At 40.2% G+C, this 13,178-nt stretch overlaps 1 protein-coding gene across 1 annotated transcript in view; it reads left to right on the forward strand.

The window, feature by feature from the left end:
• The window catches only part of LOC150076138 (protein turtle-like), a 481,828-nt gene that overhangs the window by 285,233 nt on the left and 183,417 nt on the right, over nucleotides 1-13,178 (forward strand). Inside the window, exon 4 of the mRNA XM_090387265.1 lies at nucleotides 5,080-5,233. Coding sequence (XP_090243391.1) covers nucleotides 5,080-5,233 — 154 coding nt within the window. The remainder of the gene's footprint in view (nucleotides 1-5,079; nucleotides 5,234-13,178) is intronic.

Raw genomic sequence — 13,178 nt, forward strand, 5'->3', positions numbered from 1 at the left:
ATAACATCTGCAATTATCAGTTTGTAGTTAGGGACATGGTCATATTGAAATGTAATTTTTGAAACACAATAAAAAAATAAAAATAAAACAAAACACAAAACCTGAAATTAATGAGGCTTCTAAGCTTGTTTTGATGAACACAGCGCTTTAAAGTTTCGCTCAATAGAAAATAGCATATAATCTTAAGAAATTAAACGGAAACCACTGGGTATTGAAAAGACGCCATTAGGAATTTTTGCCACAAACCCCTTAGGAGTTGACGAACCACCGGTTGAAAAACGCTGAACTAGAGCTAGTCTTTTTTTTTTTTTTTTTTTAATGTTTAATCCTGAAATCAGAAAACAGTTTATAAAACTATAGTGAGAGCTTTTATACCTCGCTACATCAATGATGAGTTTGCCACTGAGGAAAATATTTTTGGGAGGAACTTTGCGAATCAAAATCTTCTTTAAAAGAAGGTTACTCTCTCCGAATAACTTATAGGATATGCCATAATCTCTTATGAAAGTCTTAATGAAAACTTTCCACTTAGCTTTCTGGAAATCGTGTTGAAGACGTTGAGAAGAAAGTCTCCAATTGGATCACTGATGATGGCTACTAAGTTAATAAAAAGGAAAGCCACATCTTTGTCCAAGATTCATCTCATATAGCTTCTCAGCAGACTTTAGGGCATGGATGCTGCAGAATTGTATGCACAAGAACGCCGAAGTTTCCTAAAACAAGAGCAAAATGCACTGCTCGTCACTGAAATTATCCCACCGAAAAGAAGTGCATGCTCTGAGCTCAGAATAAGTGGAGTAACAGACATCAATGTTGACAAGAAATGATTAAGTTTGTATATCAATTTCAACAGTATTTATTTACGAAAATGCTATCAATATGATGCACGGCCTCCATGAACAGAAATACAAGTGGCCAAAAATCGCTGCAGGGAGTCGAAGCTGGTGAAGACTGAGCCATGATTCTTGCACTTCCGTTGTGAGGTGAGCAACAGTAGGAGACTGAAAGGCGGAGGTCAGTGAACGTCCTATCATATCCGAAATGTGTTCGATGAACGTGCAGGCCAAGAGGAAGAATCCACATCGCGAAAATTAACACTTGGGGTAGAACGTAGAAGGGACAGAAGCAGTGGGCTTAGAATAGGTTCAACATAATGTATTATCGTTAACGTGCCATCAATGACGGCCGCAAGTGAATTGCTGTTGTAGGTAGACTGGATCTCTAACAGAAACGGAACTACCGTCTCTGAAGGTACCACTACTGCGCTACTACAGACGCTGACAACGACAGAATGGTGTTAGCAGCAAAGGACGGAGAGAATGCAGCTTCACTTCTCGCAGACAGGGATGGCGGATTGACAGATCTGTTTCCTGTCGCTGTTCGGCGGATCTGTTGACGTTCTTCTGATTCCACCAGAACCCTGATGACCTGGCCGTATACCTACTTATACCCACTGTTTTCACTAACGACCAACTCTTCTGGCATCACTGCCTATATGAATGGCGATTTGCTATGTTGACAACCCATTGATCCAATACCTTTAAAAGTTCGTCAGCTATGCGGACATGTGTTGTGTCTTACTTAAGGCGGCCCCTAAACGTTAGTTCATCTCCGCCATGGTTCTCTGTGATGATATACAAAACTCTGTACAATGGCTAGAAACGAATGTAGTGCTTTGTTTGCGTAGTGTGTGTGTGTGTGTGTGTGTGTGTGCGTGTTGTTTAGTTGTTTCTGTCTGCCTTGCTACCAGAAAGCAGCGATCACAAGGAATGCTGCTTCCCAGTGCCCGTCCACGCCACGAGGAGGCGGGCCCAACTACACACGTACTAAACTAAATGTAATATTTCCGGCACCCATAGGAAGAAGCGCAAGTCCTATGGGCGCAGCAGTCCCCTATAATCACGTAAGGTGGTGAATACCACGAAGAATCCCGCATCCACTGGAGAAAGTGTAATAGCAGTGGATGCCAGCAGTTTCCGTATCCAGGAAGCCAAAATCTGGGTAGAAGCAGGTGAAAATCCCGTCTCTAATAGTAGTAGTAGTAGTAATAGTGGCACTTGATGCAAGAAAGCAAGTGTAGGAGCTTATGCAGCATCAGCCAAAAAAAAAAAAAAAAAAATCACACCATACCCTCCAAATGCCTGTCCAGTTCCTCCTTAAATTTATTTAACCTATCAACTTCCACAACGACAGATGGAAGTAAGTTTGTTCCAGCAATTAACCACCCGCTGGCTAAAGGCAAATTTCCGCACATCTATTCTACATCTATCCTTTCTTAATTTGAACTTATGTCCCCGTAGGTTCGTATTCTGAACAAGTGGGAGGATCCCATCAGAATTCAGCGTGCTCAACCCATTCAAGGCCTTATAGACCTCAATCAGATCACCGCGCAGGTGCCTAGTCTCCAGCCACTGCAATTTGCAGAACTTAAGCCTCTCTTGGTAAGAGGATCCCTTCATTCCCCTCACCAATCGTGTTGCTCTTCTCTGTACACGCTCAAGCAAATCTACATCCTTCCTAAAATGAGGCCTCCAGACCTGTACGCAGTACTCAAGGCGTGGCCTGACCATTGCCTTATACAGAGGGACAATCACCTCCTTTTCCCTGCTAGCAAAATTCCTATATATCATTGACAAAACCCCATGACCTGCCCTAGCAGCCTGTCTACATTGCTCAGAAAACTTCATACCTGACTGCACAATTACTCCAAGGTCTTTTTCATTTTCTACCACCTTAAGTGTAGTACCACACAGTTTGTACGTTTCTCTGGGGTTACTTCTACCCATATGCAGTACTTTGCATTTGTCAAGGTTAAACTTCAGTTGCCACTTCTTAGCCCATCTGCCCAAATTATCTAGATCCTGTTGCAGTAGCACACTGCCATTACTGTCATTAACAACCCTGCCAACCTTCGTGTCATCTGCAAACTTCGACATTAAGCCTGATATACCTTCATCAATATCATTGATAAATATACAAAACAACAGTGGACCCAACACCGAACCCTGTGGGACTCCACTAATAACATTAGTCCACGAAGAGCAGCACCCATTGATTACCACCCTCTGTCTTCTCCCACTTAACCATCCTTTTATCCATTGTAGCAACTTACCCTTAATACCATTCTGCTCCAATTTGTACAATAGTCTTCCATGCGCAACAGTGTCAAAAGCTTTCCTGAAATCCAAGTATATGATAAAATTATTTTTTGATATAATAAACTGGAGACCAGCGAATGCTGCCCCCGAGGGGGGCTAGCATAAAAAAAAATCAGCTATACATAACATAGCCATGTGGTAAAGGCATTGCATACTCTTAGATGATCACTCCCTCATCGTTTTGTTTGCCTGATAACGTTTACACTCCTTTTTATAGTGCCTTCAGATTCCTGCGTCAGGGTTGTAACGGACACGTTATTGGATGTTTACTGTGCCGATCAGTTTGACATGCCAATCATTTACGTCACAGTTAGTCATACACATTTTCTAGGTGAGGTAATTTCAGTGACGAAAAGTGTAATTTAGAGGATTTTTTATTTATTGTCTAGTAAGTGTCCTAGCTAATTGAGTTGCGATGAAATAGCGTTTTATAAAGAGGCCGTGAACAGCCTGTTTATAAAAGTGCAGCGGGAGGTTATAAATTATCCACTGAATGTAATGGAGTGCAAATCAGTTGTGAATGATCAAGATAAATTCATAATTTAATATTTTTATTTCTATTTGTTACACTAACGTTCGGGAGCCACCCTACATAATTACAATACATGCATTTAGTACAGAATGAGCTGTTCTGAAGGTAGAAGGGGAAGGAGAAAATCTTGTACCATGCTTCCCAGATATAAATTGCTCTCTGTACGCCGAACCTGCACATTTGATTATGTTAAATTATTTGTATTGGGATAACAGGTGTTCTGATATGTTCATTTTGTTTAATTATTCAGAGACAACGTGTGGCTAACTTTATACAGCTTTTTTTCTTAGTTGTACGAAAAACACACTACTGGAAGCAGCTAATTATAAATGACTTCATTGTAAATGAATTACTCATCAAATTAAGCTATGTAAAAAGCCCAGAAATGATAAATATGTAAATAAATAGTAGACTACTGAAATTCAATTTAACTAAATATATTCATATAAAGTATGCATAAACAGCACTTTCTGCTGACAAATAAATTAATTTATTGTAACCTTGTATTCTAAAGTGTTTATTAATAATCACATTAAGAGTTTGTTGGGTATATTAATCACTACTGTAATGGAGTATCGATAGTGCAAAGACCCAGCTTGAGTCAAGCGTTACAAAACGAAAATTTAGAAATAAAATAAAAAAACCTATAAACGCTACCCTCCCAGTACAATAAAATCGTTTACGTTAGCCATTTCCATATATCCAACGCAACTTTCTGATGATTCCATTGATGATTTCATCGTCTCCAATACTTCATCGCCGTCAATGGGCTTGTGCTTTGCATTGATTTCAATTGTCCTTTTTCGATTGCTTGACCTATCAGTATGCATGCTATACAAAGTACTTTTCTGGCACAACAGAATTCGCTCCGTGCACTATATTCCCCTTTTCTCATCTCTCTCTCTCTCTCTCTCTCTCTCTTTCTTTCTTCATTGATAGAGTACGTCCCATATTCGATCTTATCCTGTGTAATAACTTTCCATCTGCCCCATGCCTTGAGTGTGCTCGTTCTTTTGTAACGTTTGATCTTGTCATGATAAAATCCTCTGTCTCCTATTGTATGAATACGAAACCTTTTCCGGGGAAATTTTGTTGCTTGGCAGAATATACGGAGTGGGTTACATGCGGTAATAGCGCTTTTCTTACGCTTTTCTCTTCTATTCTGATTATAGAACAACATAGCTTGAATTACTGATCTCATTTATTGCTTCCTCCATTATGAAGAGGTATAGTTCTTGGATCATCGTCATTATCCAAAATAATAATCATAAATGGTAGTGTCATACAGTAAAAATCTTGTCGATCTTGTGTGTGTGTGTGTGTGTGTGTGTTTCAGGCTTTATTCTGTATCATTCCAGCAGCGTCCCTGCTTAATTTTTTTATTCTCAGGATAACCTTCCTTTAGAAGAGAATGCAGCAAAGAGGGTGATGTCTGGGGAACTTCGCATCAGTAACCTCCAACAGCCGGACATAGGAGATTACTTGTGCATGGCCAGGAACAGAGAAGGCACAGTTACAGCCGTATCCAAAGTTATAGTTGCAGGTGAGTGTACTCTGTACAATAACTTATTATTGTTTATTGTATTGCTGCGTGAGTGATAAGATCGATTTCGACCCGAAATCAAGTATATCATTGGAATTTTAAGTCAAACAATTTAGATTAATATTGGAAAAGTCACCTTTTTTTTTTTCTGTCGTCCAGAGACCTCATACTCGTTTACAGGGTGATATTTTATTCATCGGACCATTGCAGCTGCTTATATATTCCTTATCCATGCAGTGACGAAACTAAATTTCGAAGGAAGTGAGCAAACGTTACGAAATAAGTTAGTCACACTAGGAAGCTGCCATTTTTTTATATCTGGCACTATGACTATAGGGTGTAGCAAAAGGAGTTCAATGGCGATTTTGCATTGATAAATGTAAGTATAGAAGACAATTCTGGTACTGGATGGAAACCTTGAAGCACTAAATTACCCCCTTTTAACATAAAAAAACATTAAAGGGAAGACGTCGTCTGAACGTCAGCAATTTTTAATGTGTCTGATAATTATTTTCCTTTGCAAACTAACACATTTTCACACATCAGATTACATAATTATCATTGATTCATTGAGGAATTTCAGCGTAACTATAGAAGCGGTGTTTCATGTGATTTAAAAAAAAAAAAAAAAAAAAGTTTACTTCGAGGACCCCTATAATATCTTTCTGGTATATTGAAAAATGTGCTAGAAATGTTTAATCACACTAAAACAAGACAATTTTTTAAATTATTCCTTAGCTTGGCTAAAACATGGGTTTGTCACTTCATATATTAAAAAAAAAGGATTCTATGAGTGTAATAGCCAATTATCATTCTTAAATCAAGAGAAAATGCTTTATTATGAGCAGCATTATCCATTTCTGCCAGTACTTAAATAGTTTAGGAAAATGAAATGGTCCGATGAATAAAAATTTACACTGTACGTTCTTCACTGGAGTTACTTATCATTCCTAATTACGATTAGGAAATACCAAACTGGAAAAAAAAAAAAAAAAAGAAGAAATATCACTGTTTTGCTATTTGGTATTTCTTGCTGTTTGTAGCCAACTGGCTAACTAACTTCTGTGTATTTTTGTAGTAGCCATATTATTGTAATATGTTGCGCGTGTGTTGTTCGGTCACTGTGATTTCTATTGTTGTAGGTTGCTATTGGTTACGGTATTGTCCGTGTTTAGCAAGTGGAACTGCCAATTTTATGTTTGGTAGTATTTATTTGTAGACTGTTATTGTTATTGCGAATATTTAGTCTTTGTGAGTGGTGAACCTTGTTATAACGTAACTAGCCTTGTTTTCGGAGTATTCTTTCTTTGTGATATACATATAGCGTGTTTAATCTTCTTGATTACTTTCCATTCTTTTAGTGACATCGTTCCCTGTTGAAGTATTTACTTGCAGTTGTTGAATATGAAGTTCTTTCTGATTTGTAGTTTTCTCCCGATGCATTAAGAAATAAACACACACACTCCATGTACATAAGAGCGTCGAAAGGAGGATAAGCAGATCAGCTCTCCCCGCGCCCCCACATGGTTGCGGCAATTGGATTTTCTAGGGAAGACGGGCCGACCAAGTGAGACATCCCTTCCCCGGAATTCATGAAGGCTCTCTACGCTCCTGCACACACACACACACAATTATGAGCTATATGTATACAGTAGAATCTCAATTAATCGGGTTGTGGATTAACCAGAGTCGCTACAGCCCAAGGAAGTCAGATAAAAAGAACGAAATAAGTTGAAATAAATAAAAGTAAAAGTCATAAAAAGAAATACGTGGAATTCATTACAATTTTTTTTTGTTTGTTTGCTTAAATTTTATAATGCTCCGGTAGACAAAACGTTTTAATTTCTCAGCAACCATGTGCCCACTTTTGCTCTCTGCCTACTGGCTCACTTGTCATATACCAGTAATAAAAATAAATAAATTTTCTCTTTATACTCCGAGACGACCAAACGGTTAGAGGAGTTCAAAAGATAGACAGAATACAAGAAACAGCACCGTATTCAGCAGTCACGGGCTTGAACCCCGGTTACTCAAGGCACGTGTACTTATGCACCCGCGCGCCTGACCACTAGGCTACGGTACTGTAAAGTTAAATTTTAATGTTCTTCCTCAATTTTTTTTTTATTTTTTTATTTGGGTCCATCACGTTAAAACGGAAATGGATTGCTCTTTGGATGGACAACTCATCAATAACCATGAAAGAGGTTCAAGTGTCAACTTTAACGAGTCTCTACTCGACTACTGGAACAACAACAAAGGGACTCCTCTCTCTCTCTAACAAGGTGATGGTTCTAAATTTACTTGATACCATTAGCTGAAGGAAAAAGCTATGTTGCTTTATTGTTTTCATTTTCAAAAAAAAAAAAAAAGTATATTCTCGTATTAAATTTCAGGTAAAATCTTCTCACACCGTAGTATACTTTTGTATACTACGGTGTGAATACAATTTGTATACACCGTAGTATACAAAAGAATACAATATGTATGTAAATTAATTTACGTTTTTGTCCCATTTACGATATTTTATTTTCGGATTATCCGTGGTTTCGATTATTCCGACAGATTTTTCCAGTCCCAATTTTGATCAGGTAATACAGTGATACCTTATTAGTATTATTATTATTACAAAAATGAATAAATAAATAAAACCCTTTTTCTCCTTTATGGGTTTTTTCCCCGGCCTTGTGACGGGTACTGGTACCAGGTGCGTAGGGTAGTTGATTGTGTCCGGTTATTATTATTATTATTGTTATTATTACCGTCGGTCGAGGAAAGCTCTTACTGCCATACAGGTGTTCAGGATCGTGGCTTTCTGTTCCATGTAACTGTTCTCTGTGAGACCTATTGTTGGTAGGTTCTTATGGAGACTCTTTGGCACTATGCCGGTTGTTGACACGGAGATCGGGATGGTCATTACTTGTTCCATATGACACATTTCTTCGACTTCCTGTCTTAGGTTCCGAGTACTTCCTGATCTATTCCTCATATGTTTTCTGTAGGTTGCTAGTGTTGGGCACCGCTATGTCGATGAGGTAGGTAACTGCTGTATTTCCTTCTTGTCGATGAGAGTTATATCTGGTCTGTTGTGCGGGATCGTCTTATCCATTATTATGACACCGTCCCAGTCGTGTGAGTGGAGGTCTCTAGTACGGCCTCAGGCTCGTACTTGTAATACGGTAATGTTCTTTGATCAGCTGGTATTTTTGAGCTAGCTTCTGATGTATTAACCTAGCGACCTAGTCGTGTCTGTGAGTGTACTCCATCTGAGTGATCACCTGCATCCTGCGGTGATGTGCTGGATTGTTTCTGGTGCTAGGTGGCATAGACAACGTGTGTGTTTCAACTGTTACTCCAGGGTTCTTGGCGATGTGTTTCCTGTCTCTTGTGGTTCCTGGTGTTGATACCTGATCTTGGATGACAAGCATGAATCTTTCAGTTTCGGGGAAGAGCTCTCCTTTCGTGAGCCGTCTGCGCGTGTAGCACAGTGATATCATCACCGTCCTCCCAACACCGGGTGGAAAAGGCCGTGATTCGGATCCCGTCGATGACGCGAGGAACTTTAATAGGCTTTTTTCACGCCCTAGCTGAGTTATTTGGTCTCAGGCGTAGATAGCAAGGTTCTCCCCACCCCCACCCCAGAAACTGAGGTTTTTTCTTCCAGCAAAACAGGCAAATCGACCATAGAACATGGTCGATTTATGGGTAAACCTAATATAATAATAAAATTTCCTTTCGTAAGCCACGCTTTGGAAGCCATGTTATCTATGTAGTCTTGGTGGAGGAGGTAATTGTAGTGTGTGGTGTGGAGTGTCTTCTTCGCCCATCTTCGTTTCTCTGTCTTTGTTTCTTCTGTCTGTATGAGTGTGGTTTTCTTGTTGAGGTTGAGTGTTCTGCGCCGTGTGTCTACCTTTATTATGGCTTGGTAGATTGGTCCCGTGTTTTCTTAGAAGTAATTCCTCAAGTTCTTAATCTTAATTGCCTTATTCTCTTGTTCAATGAGGTCAGTCAATCCCCTCATTGCTTCTCTGCGGGCTATAGTCAATATCTCGATGGCCGACTTCGGGTGGTGGCGGCTTTTGGTTATCATTATCCTGGTCGATCTCATAATCTCCTAAAGCTAGGCGTTGGTCCAACGTACGATTCGGAAGGAGTGTGTTAATACTGGGACTGCGTAAGTGTTTATGGCTGTGACCATGTTCCCACCATACAGCTTTGATTTTAGCAGGCTTCTCAATCTCTAATGTATTTCTTAGTGAGGGGGGGCTTTGGTCTCCTTGTGTTCTAACTGGTGGGCCTGCATCAACCCCAGATAGTATTAGTATTAGTAATGGCCATATGGTAGTAGGAAGCGAGTCTGCATAGTAGCACAGTGGTAGCGTCACCGTCCTCCCCCACACTGGGTGGAAAAGGCCCGGATTCAAATCACGTCGATGAAGCAAGGAACTTTAATGGGCTTTTTTCACTCCGTGGCTGAGTTAGTCGGTCTCAGGCGTAAATAGCAAGGTTCTCCCCCCCCAGAAACTGGGGTTATTCGTCCAGCAAAACAGACAAATTGACCATAGAACACACACAATTAACAGACATAAGACACGCAGCACGGCAGATGAATTTAATTATTCGGGTGACCTAAAAATAATAGTCTAGTCTGGTAGTAGGAAGCCGAAGGCTTATGTTGCACCAGCCAAAAAAAAAAAAAAAAAAAGAAAAAAGATATTTGCATGTCCCTCCCTCTGTCATGGCTTCAATCTTCAGTTGGTAGTTTCTTCCTAATGGATGTCCTTGATGCAATCTATGGGTCTATCAGTGCATGAGTCTATTGATGCAATCCGTTTGTCTAGGCCAAAATGCATCCTGGTGTCAGTGCTGAACTCTTCGGTGATCTGTAGTAGCTGTTAGAGTTGATTCTCAGTTGTGGCATAGAGTTTGATGTCATCCATGTACATTAGGTGAGAGAGATTGTACAGGTTATTCCCCCCACCGGTACTTGCTGTTATTTAGCATTGTGGACAGTGGGTTGAGTGCTAGACAGAACCATGGTGGGCTCAAGGCATCTCTTTGGAAGATTCCTTCTGATGGGTATCGGTCTGGTCGCGATGTTCTTGACCTTGATGGTGGTCCTCAATTTTGCCATGTTTGCTTCTAGGAAGCATGTCAAGGTTGGGTTAACTTTGTAGATTTTCAGTGTCTCTATCAGTCAGCTATGGGGTACGGAATCGAAGGCTTTGCGATAGTCGAGGTAGGCCCTGTACAGGTTGCGGTGCTTCTTGTAGGCTTGCTCCATAATGACAACGTAAATTGTCAATTGCTCCTTGCATCCTCTGCTCATCTGCCTACATTCATTCTGCTGCTCGGCCATGATATTTTGGCTCTCCAAATGGTTTGATATCTTCTTAGTTATGAAGCTGGTCAGGATCTTGTATATTGTTGGGAGACAGGTGATTGGTCTGTACTTTGCCGAATTTGTGGTGTCTTTGTCCTTAACTTTCAAGTAGATGATTCCTTGAGTCAGAGGTTCTGGGATTGTGTCAGGGTGCTTTATTATCTGGGTGAGTTTCTCTGCCATGTACCTGTGTGTGCAGCTGAATTTTTTGTACCAGTAGTTGTGGATGTTATTTATTCCTGGTGTTTTTCAGTTGCAGGACTTCTTGATCGACAGTTGTACTTCTTCCTCCCGGATCTTCCATTCTGTCATCCCTTGTGTCTTCATGGTTTTCTTCCTTTCTAGATCCATCCAGGGACACAGCTGTTATGGCTAACTTCACTGCTCCACAGGTTCCCACCAGAACTCCTCGAGTGCCTTCTTGTTAGGCCTGGGTCTGTTGCCTTCTTTCACCTCTTGTCCGATTTTCTGTAGAAGGCTCTCTGGTTTTCAGCAAATATCCTGTCGTCTGTTTTCCTCTGAGCACTCTCCCTGTAAAGGCGAAGTCTCTTGCTGAGAGCTAGGAGGTTTTTCTGCTTGTGGATGTCAAGATAATCTTCGATCCTCTGATTATAGGTCTCGTGGATGCCGGCTTTCTAGTGGATGACCTTCACTTTTATGATCAGCTTCTTCCTTTCTGTTACCCCATTGGTACTGGTTCAATTAGCCTATCTTCACTCTTCTATCTTCTGCTGTAACTTTCTTTCGCAGGCTGGGGTTTTTCGTTTTATGTTGTTCTCTGATTTCCATTCCGTTAATCCTGGTGGCTGCTACAGCGGCACAGTAAATGGCTGTGCGGATGGCGTCTAGTGTTACTTCGTTGTTGTTGAGATAATTCGGTATTATTCTCTTATTGAGGTGGTCTGTGACTTTCCAAAGGATTCTGTTGAGTCTCTGCTTTGGTATGTTGTGAGTCTTTGAGGGGTCTAATCACTCCAATTCTGCTAGCGCTTTCTTCCACTCTTCTTCTATTCTGAATATCGTTCATCTTGTCTGTTTGTACTTCGGCTGCTCTGAGTTGTAGTTCTTTTTCTTGCTGTTCCTCCTCCACTTCTGGTTCCGGTATGTCCGTATTCGTTATTGTTTGTAGTTGGTAGCTCACATCCTGCTTGATTATTTCAAAAATTGTAGGAGCTATCAGGTTCTTCTTGATGATGGTCCGTCTGTGGTCTGCTGTTCCCTGTTCGGTTACCTGAACAGTCGGGAATCGTTCAAACCACTTCATGTGTAGTTTCGTCCTGACATTGTGATGTCGCTTTCTAGTTTCCTTACTTCATAGTATGCTCGCATGATGAACGTATTCATTTCGATGCTCCACTTCATACGTTGGCTTCTTCTTCTTCCCTCCTGGATGGTCATTAGCGCAGTTACATAGGAAGCACTTCCAGTAGGTCAGGCTTGCCCTTCACCATATGGGACACAGCACCACTCGCGTCACTGTCGTCCACAGGTGACTGTCTCTGACGTTTTGAGCCGACCCGTCTGCCAAAGGCTTGAACGCCAGTGACTTTATCCTGCACCACACTCGATGCAGTATATTCAATATTTCTACTTCTCATCTTCGTCCAGCTATGGAGGTGGCCCTGTTTTAGCTTTGGCATCCAATGGTGGATGGTAGTTTTTTGGGTATTGGGTATGTTAAGGGTCTAACGCAGGGGTGGGCAACAGCCGGCCCGCGACGATGTTGAATCCGGCCCCCTCGGTAAATGCATAAATATAGAAAATCCATACCTGACTACACTCGCCGTAAACGTTCGGCTTAATTCGGTTCAGTCGGGAATCGCGGCCAGTACAACAGTAACCAAGTGATTCTACGCAGCGTCAAAGAGTTATTTCCTAATTATTATTGCAGCATCGATCGAACGAAGTTCCTTTGGGTTCGACTTCTTATTGAAAAAAATAATATTGGTGCGAGATATTTTATGTTTTATGCCTTTTCTAATTATTACAATTTTTAATTTAATATAATTTATAGCCCATAAAATGAGCCAATTAAAAAAAAAAGAAAAATTGATGCCGAATGCCGCATTTTCAATGATAATTGGACATTCAGATATTTAATTGCAAATATTATTATTATTATTATTATTAGCCATATGGTTCAAGGAAGCCTGAAGCTTATGCTGAACCAGCAAAAAAAAAAATTCCCCGAGTTACCCTGAGAGAGAGAGAGAGAGAGAGAGAGAGAGAGAGAGAGAGAGAGAGAGAGAGAGTAAAAAGGAATCATCAAGAAAGAGAAGAATGATGATATCCAGCTCAGGACCCTGGGTGTCGATAAAGCTGTTTGTTTGGTTTGTAACGAAACTATTTCCGTTTTTAAAGAATATAATCTAAAAAGGCATTTTTCAAAAAAAACATTTCGTAAAATATAAGCTATTTTCACCGGAACAAATGAAAATTGAAGCAGAAAATTTAAAATGTGGTTTGCATAAGCAACAAAATACTTTGAAAATTTTGTCAAAACAGATAGAGCTCTGACAAATTTAAATATTGTATTTACTTTTTTTAAAAATACATTAATAATTT

This window comes from Mastigoproctus giganteus, chromosome 13 (assembly GCF_048544385.1).
Source record: "Mastigoproctus giganteus isolate SK-2022 chromosome 13, ASM4854438v1, whole genome shotgun sequence".
NCBI lineage: Eukaryota > Metazoa > Arthropoda > Arachnida > Uropygi > Thelyphonidae > Mastigoproctus > Mastigoproctus giganteus.